We start from the raw sequence: 8251 nt of genomic DNA on the forward strand, positions 1-8251 counted from the left end.
CATCATGTTGACGGCCTGGAGCATATGATGTCACCGCAACGTGTGCATCTTCAATGACTTCCGGCCCTCCGCTGCTCGCGTTTTGCAGGACATCAAGGACCTTGCACGGCTCTCGGCGCAGGCTGGTGGGATTGGCACTCATACTTCCCGACATGTAGTCCCTCCAAGTCTTTTGGGGCTAAGCATCCCCTTTCCATGCTTTGGATACCGTGATACGCCTTTGCGCTTGTAACATGTGATGTATCGTCACTATATACTCTCTCTTTCTTCTATCGATGGAAAGATACGCAATTTTTGCATACTCGCGAAAAAACCAGTAGGGGTAAGCTTCCTTTTCAAACATTTAAGTTTCTGAAAAACAACAAGAGAACGATAAATAAACATCAAGCTACAGTTGATGCTCACGTAAGTACGATTCATCAGTAGATCTTCATGAAGTTAGTCTGAAAATACTGAACAGCTCAAACAAGGCTATGTTAAACTGTAATCAGGATCTTTGCCACCGTAAAAATGGTCAAATTAGTATGACTTGCAGTTCAAATTACTGTGACCTTGTAGGAATGACAGGAATTGAGAAGGCTATGGTTCAAAATTGCTGTAGCATGGAGAATTACTGTAAAATAATACAGAAAAACACTGTAAAAAACTTGGAGACTATGGTCCAAAATTACATAACTTTGCAGGAGAATTACATTTCTTACACTGAATAATACAGAAAAACACTATAACTTGGAGCAGCAAACAGCTTAGAGGCTATGTTTCAAAATTACTATAACTTGGCAACAGAATTACATTTCTTGTTGAGCTGTAAATAATACAGAAGAGGCACTGTAAACAAACAACAATGGTGTAGTATCGAACTGCAATCTGCAAACAACTTGGAGACTATTTCAAAGTTACTATAACTTTGCATGAGAATTGCATTTCTTGTTACACTAAAAATAATACAGAAGATGCACTGTAATAAAACAGTAGTTTAGTTCCAACTGGAAGCAGCAACAGACTCATGTAAAACACTAGGGAAAAAACAACTGAACTAAAGGCTATGGTTCAAAGTTACTACAGCTTTGCGGGAGAATTACATTTTTTTGACACTGTAAATAATACACAAAATGACTGCAAAATACAAATAGTTGTTTAGATCAACTGGGAGCAGCAAACAAAATTCAGGGGGAAAACAGTCTGGAAGAACTATGGTTCAAAAATTACTGTGGCCTTGCTTAGGAACTACATATATTTTACACTGTAAATGATACAGAAAATGCACTGTAACAAAAAGAAAGTTAAACCTTCAAGGAGCATTGGGAATTGTAACAAAGAACAGTTAAACCTTGGTGGAATCTTGAAAATTACAGTAGCCTTGCTGGAAAAATATAATAATGTGATAGTGTAATTATGCTTAATGTAAGAAAAGTAGTTATTAAACAACCAATTAGAACATGCACAGGTAATGCAAGCAATAACCACTACACACAAAACAAAGTAACACTAAGTAACCACCTAATTTATCAAGGATTAAAGAGATACTCTCAGACTGAAATTCCTTCATCAGGTACAACAAAATAACTTTAAAATGGTATGGACATTGACCTAAACATAACTTACAGAGACAGCTCACCAAATTTACAGCAGAATAACTGAAACAAATTGCAGAGCAGTAACCACTAAAAATTTCAAGACATGGAGCAAGATATAAGAAATAATAACCTTAACAACGACGATATATTGCAGACAATTCACTATAATTGCCCCAACATTACACATGCTCAAGCACAAAGTCTGATGCAAAACACAAGGATGGGTACAGAAAAACGCAACAACAACGTAGAATTGGAGGACCATAGCTCACAGATTCAACAAAGCACATCCACCAGCGTGCTCACAGAATTGGAGGGCCATAGCTGATAGCTCACAGATCTAGAAAATAAAGTAATGGATGAAGAAGAACAACAACATCAGATCGCTGGAAGAGAAAATTCCAATCACCAGCGAGCAGAGCACAGATATCTTCAAGCAAGGGATCCTTCCAGCAGATTCACAAAACAAGGCTTAAACATGAACAACCTAGGATAGGACAGGTGAGAGCTCACAAAATCCACAAATCACATCCGTCGAGATCTAGAAAAAAGACTAACAAATGGAGGGGGGAGAACAACAGATGCAAACCACTTGGAAGAGCTCCTCTAACCACCAGTGGGCCCATAGCAGCAACCGAATGCTCAAGCAACGAGAGAAGGAGAACTCTGAATGGAAATCACTACTGTCTCTCTCTCCCCTACTTCTGCTTGAACAATCACTGATGAAAGGGGGGAACGGGCACCGACATGGGTTAACGGGCAGACTACAAACAAAACAGCGCGCGCTATAAACAAATAACCAAAGGAGCACGCACAAATCGCTGCACAATGATCAGACGGACACAAAATCCGACTGAAACGAATTGTTTTCAGTCGGATGAAAATTAGCAAAACCGTATGTTAAACCTATACGCTATGTGATGTGTACTGAAAAAAAATGTGACAAGCAACTAAGAAGTATTCAAAAAATGAAGCATATACTTGTTTGATTCAACAGTATGAGAGCAATACTTGTACATTTGTGTCGCAACAAGCAGGACATTTGATCAACTGTACACCTACATGGCTCGAGCTTCTTAAATCTGTAGCAGTTAAGATCATCAGGGCAAAGCGGTTGCGCTACCTCAAGCACATGGAGCGGCTACAGCAGCCTGCAAGCAAATTCCCGGCAAACGTCGAGGACATACGCCCGTCCATGACCAGACGAAGGAAGCTTTTCAAGGTTAAAATTGCTTCCCAACCGATGCCAGCTTCCTCTGGTTGCTCAATCATCAAACTTGTTGCAATTTGGCGCAGACTCAGTGAGCTGCCTCTGGAAGCTACAATGCCGACATCATACATAACCGGAAACATGCCCGTTCTGCTCACCTTGTAGTGACTGAACATGGTGGGAATCCAGAATTGGAAACTATGATAAACCATGTCATATATGAAAGCGACGGATTCTGCCCCTAGGAAGGTAACCCAAGTCAGGTATGGGTTGCATAGCACTCCTTGCTCATCCAACATCCTAGCGAACTGTACTGGCTCAATATACTCCCCGCCGGAAAAGCAGATATGAAACACAAAGGATGCCGAATTCGCCACTTGCCCTTGGCCAGTGGCGAAGACCATAGCGATAGTGCATCTTATCTTTTCATCGAGCCTTAGTTGCATGTTTGAATAGCAGAACTGAGGATCACGATTGAACGGACCCTTTCGAAGAGGCGGGTCAAAGAGGACTTTGACAGTAACGACAGTGAAATTGTTCTCAATCAACCTTCCAAATTGGCCGGCAACCTCATCAAAGTTTTTACCCCAGACATGCAAAATGCTGATTGAAGGATCCCAGGCTATTCTCGCAGTGCACACTGATGGTTCGCTTTGAAACAAGCCGCAAAGTACTCCCCTGAGCACCTTCTGATCTCCCAGCAACCTTCGCATTGCAAAGTAGCACCTGAGGGTCAGCGCCGCATCTGACCCTGCATGATGTCTTGTTCCACTTCTAGAGAGGCCCAACATGTCAGCAAGGTCATCTAACTTCCCGCAGAAATCTGGTGCCCAAACCATGGCAAGAACTCTCGTGTCGACCAATGCAGGAAAAGTGTTGCTGATATCCAGAAGAAAGTCGAGCCGCCTTGCAGGCATTGGAGCACCTTGGTAGATTAGAAGTGCGATGTCCGCATCTCCCTGGTACGTGACAACAGTCACAGATCGTCTTGCAAATATGCTGTGGAGCTCATAGACCCACTGGAAGAAGTCAGTTGGCATAATACCATACTGCCTGTGCTTTTCAAGGTCATGCCGGCACTTCTTCTCCAAAAACAGCAGAGTGCTCGGATTATACTGGTTTGATTTGGAGTCAAAGAAGAGATTGAATTCCCATACCCTGATCGGTTCTATGTTCTCTGCGTCGGCGTCGGCGAACGTCACCGCGACCCCGACCTGTACCAAATCCGCAGTCCCTGCAGTAGCCTGCAGCTGGCTGTACCACTCGTCACCGTTCTGTGGCTGTTCCAATCTAAGCAGGCACTTGGTTGCATACTCTGTGTCTATAGCAATGGTCATGGTACCTGGGAGATCCAAGAAGCCGCTCATACTCTGCAAGCTCTCCTCCCAATTCTCCCTCCAAACAGAGCAAACATCCGTAGCCGCGCGCGGCATCTCCTCCGCAGTGGCAACCTTGAAGTCCTGGCCGAGCGCGATCGCTTTGCTCGTCCCGCCTGCGTCGCTGCCGCGCGGCAGCACCTTCTCCGTATCGAGGGCCTTGATGTAGTGGCCGGGCGCGACAGCATTGCTCGTCTTGCCTGCTTCGCTGGCGCGCGGCAGCTCCTTCTCCGCGTCATGGCGGGGCGCCTCCGCCTTGCTCGTCTTGCGAGCGTTGATGGCGCCCGACATCTCCTTCGTATCGCCGGCCTTGGCGTCATGGCAGGGCGCCTCCGCCTTGCTCGTCTTGCGGGCGTTGATGGCGCCCGACATGTCCTCCGTATCGCCGGCCTTGGCGTCATGGCGGGGCGCCTCCGCCTTGCTCGTCTTGCCGGCGTTGATGACGCACGACATCTCCTCCGTATCGGAGGTCTTGGCGTCATGACCAGGCGCGTTCCGGTTGGTCATCTCGCCGGCGCCGCTGGCGCGCACGCCCGTGCCGCGCCTGACAGCACCACCCTCGACAATCGCTTCGCCCTGGGGCCCCCCGTCGCCGTCACGCCCGACCGGCTCGCCAAGATCGCCGGCGGCGAGCCCGGCAGGCTCCATACGAAGCTAGGTAGGCAAGATTGGTACTGGCGGTTGGAAAACGGCAGTTGGGAAGGCGGGAACCTACGGCTAGGCAAACTGCCGAATCGGTCTCGCTGCCCTTTATAGTTCCTCTGTTCTGGACTCTGTAGGCGGTGCGTCCCGGAACTACAGATTTACTGTACAAACTGTTAACTGTGATCATTGTGTTGCTGCGAAATACTGTGAATTAAGGACAGATGTATTCTCTTGGTATCAGACGTCTTCCCTATGGGCTATGGCCGAACACAAAGGCCTCCGGTTCCGCCACTTCCGCTGCAGGCTTCTGAGGAAGTGGCCCTGAAATATGAATACACAAGGGAAAAAGTTACTCCCTCTGCTCCAAATTCTAAGAAGTTTTAACATTTTTTCTGATTCAGATGCATACAGACACATTTTGGTGTGTTTGTTCACTCATTCCACTCCTTACATAGCCCATATTGAAATATCCAAAACATCCTACAATTGTGAACAGAGGGAGTAGATATGATGTGCTGTGCAATGGTGCATTTTACTTTTCTCTCTAAAAAAAAGGGTGAAACCTCACCTATCCGCACTTTGTGAGAATCTCCGCTTGCTGTTGAATCAGACCTGCCAAACAGAATGTTTTAGAGGATCAGAGCTACTTAGTTTGGATGTTTGTTGCTTAGGAATTTTGAGAGTATCCACACCACGCTGGCATTCCATCTGCAACAATTTCTTGGTCTGCATTTAACAGAACAAAAGCACAACATGATTTCTCTGTTTAAACCATTGATAAATTGTTGTCAGATTTACTTGATTGACGTAGAATGTGAAACAAAGGCCACAAATCTTACTAAAGGACTGCAAAAAAAAAATCCTATCCCCAAAACCATACAACAGCAGGATCATTAGGTACAGTTGTTTCATGCACGATTTACCAAAAGACAAAAATCCACAATGACAACGAACAAGCAAGGCATACAATGAACTCTACACTGGACAATCACAGAAAGCATGAATGCACACAGTGAAGAAAATAAAAATGCTCAAGATATTCACATAGGAAAGGTATACAGGAAATGGTAAAACACTGTATGCGTAGGGAGATAAAGACAAACCTTCAGGTTTCCTTTTTTAATATAAGAGTTACTGGCTTCTCTTAAGAAACAATGTCCTTTGTTTGCACAGAGGAATCCTTGGCAACAGTATCAACGAGGACACCTCTTTTACCTCCTCATGGTCTGAGGTAACTGCAGTCTTCCCTCCAAGATCATCAGATCTGACATTGGGATCAACTTGCTTACTTTCCATCACATCCTCTCTCGACTCGTTACCCGAGCTCCTGTCTAAATTTAGTTTTTCACATCAGGAGAAGCGCTGTCAGGACTGTCCTCTTTCTTGTCCAAGTTCATATTGGTTTTAGAATCTATTTCTTGCAATGGGGTCCCGTTCTTAGGCAACTCTTTATCATCATGTAATGCCTGCAAACCATCACCTATGGAGGGAATGTTGCATGGTAGTTTGACCATATCCCTCTTAACCTCTGTCAGGGTCACCCTTTACGGTAGTTGATATATTGCCAGCGTTGCCAGGATTCAGGTGGCCCTTCACTACATTACTGTCACTTGGAGAAATTTTATCAGCTGTTGCCACATTAACTCGAGGAACATCCCTAACTTCTGTAGCAGCAGTAAGAATTGTCTGGCTAACTTCTTTAGAATCAAGTACAGAATCCTGACTAACGAGTCCAGTAGCATCTGCACATTCCTTACTGGTAATAGAAATAACAGGATCTCCCTCCTGAATTGCAACCTGAAGGACCTATCAACATTTTGTTCCATCAGCAGAACCAGGGGTTTCGTCCTCTTTGAGGTATCACTTTTCTCCACCAAGTATATCACCCCGAAGGTGCTCAAAGAGCCATTTCACATCATGACAAGATCATCCTTCAAACCTTTGATAGGCAAGTTCCTCCTACAATAGCTTTGTCCCGGACCGGAGAAAAGCCGCCGCCTCCGGCCCAGAGTGTTGTCTGGTCCGCACCCTTCTTCTGAGATGCTGCCACCAGTCATACTCCATGGAGCTCCTCCCAACGACGCCCTCGGCCTGAAAAGTGAACGAACGAATTGACAATGTTTCTTCAGTGGTCAGGTTGCATGAGCTTCGATACCCCGCTTCTGGAGATTTGTCCCTTGGGCATCCCCAAATGCTGTCAGCAACAGATTTTTTAGTAGATTTGCCCCTTGCTATATAATTTAATGACAGCAATAAATTTGGAAGATGAATTGTTTGCTAGCTAAACACTCCTAAAGTTGATCGACAGGACCCAATAAACCTTCCACACCCATAACCACTCACTCCACCCCTATGCCACCTTCGGAGTTCTGCAACAACACTACTTGCCGCAAATAAACTATGCACAGAAAATAATTGACACTTGAGTAAAACTACATAACAATGCTGAATATGTTTCACAACATTCAGTTGGATACAGTGTTTGCAGTGAAACAGATCTCCATGTCGAAGTTCTGCAATTAAACGTAAGCAACCGAAGCAAAGATGACACAGAACAAAAATCATGATAAGAAAAACAAGTAATTGTGCAAGGAGGAGGTGGGGAATAAAGTGAAGTTCCTGGGCTCGGTGAGCAGGAGGAGAACAAGGCGCGGAGGTGCGGCGTGGATCAGGGACCGGAGGTGGGGAGTGGGGGCGCGCCGGGGGGTAGAAGATGGATGGAGCGGCGCGGAGCAGGGGCGCGCCGCAGGCGGCGGCGCCGGGATTCGTCCAGGCGGAGCGGGGAAGGGAGTGGGGGCGGTGGGAGGTGCCAGGTAGTGTTTTTATTTTATTTTAGAAGAGGTGCCAATTGGCTGGGAGAGGAGGAAGCTGGACTGTTGAAGTGAGAGCGGTAGGCGTACGGGAGTTCTTTTCTTCCCTTCTTTTCATTCCAACTGCTAATCTGCGGGAGCCACAAATTTGAAATCGTTGTTGACTGTAGCACAAACGGTAAAGTAAATATGAGCAGATAGAGTAGAAATTAGGGGTTTGGAGTAAGAATAACCGCTTCATGGGTGTACTCCTCCCCCCCCCCCTCCCCCCTCTTCCGTCCCGCGTCGCCCTTGTAGGCGATGGGGATGGAACCCTAGCCGCCATTGGACGCCTCCCCCTCCCGCCCCTCCTCCTCTCATGCTGCCGCCAGAGGGCACGACCTAGAGAAGTCTGGCCAGCGCCAGCGACGACGGCCTTCTAGCCTCTTCATGCATGTGATCCAACTCGGGCCGGGGTGAGGGAGTGCTGGATTAGGGGGTGTTCGGGTAGCCGGACTATACCTTCAGCCGGACTCCAGGACTATGAAGATATAAGATTGAAGACTTCGTCCCGTGTTCGGATAGGACTTTCCTTGGCGTGGAAGGCAAGCTTGGCGATGCGGATATTCAAGATCTCCTACCATTGTAACCGAC

General features: G+C 46.4%; 1 protein-coding gene across 2 annotated transcripts; it reads right to left on the bottom strand.

The window, feature by feature from the left end:
• Positions 1-2517: 2517 nt before the first annotated feature.
• Positions 2518-7609, bottom strand: LOC119270232. Of its 2 annotated transcripts, none has more exons than XM_037552220.1 (3): positions 5912-7609; positions 5377-5420; positions 2518-5129 (listed from the first exon to the last, which is right to left on the bottom strand). In XM_037552220.1, exon 3 carries the CDS (start codon positions 4809-4811, stop codon positions 2697-2699), a length of 2115 nt encoding a protein of 704 aa, XP_037408117.1. In that variant the 5' UTR covers positions 4812-5129; positions 5377-5420; positions 5912-7609; the 3' UTR covers positions 2518-2696. The 2 variants fall into 2 exon arrangements, with proteins under 2 accessions (XP_037408117.1, XP_037408116.1); XM_037552219.1 differs by having other exon boundaries at positions 5377-5534.
• Positions 7610-8251: the final 642 nt, after the last annotated feature.

Source organism: Triticum dicoccoides, chromosome 3A (assembly GCF_002162155.2).
Source record: "Triticum dicoccoides isolate Atlit2015 ecotype Zavitan chromosome 3A, WEW_v2.0, whole genome shotgun sequence".
In the NCBI taxonomy this organism is placed as follows: Eukaryota; Viridiplantae; Streptophyta; class Magnoliopsida; order Poales; family Poaceae; genus Triticum; species Triticum dicoccoides.

What these genes read in the sequence shown, in the direction of transcription:
- LOC119270232 (XM_037552220.1), bottom strand. Translation starts at nt 4,811, where the DNA reads ATGGAGCCTGCCGGGCTCGCCGCCGGCGATCTTGGCGAGCCGGTCGGG.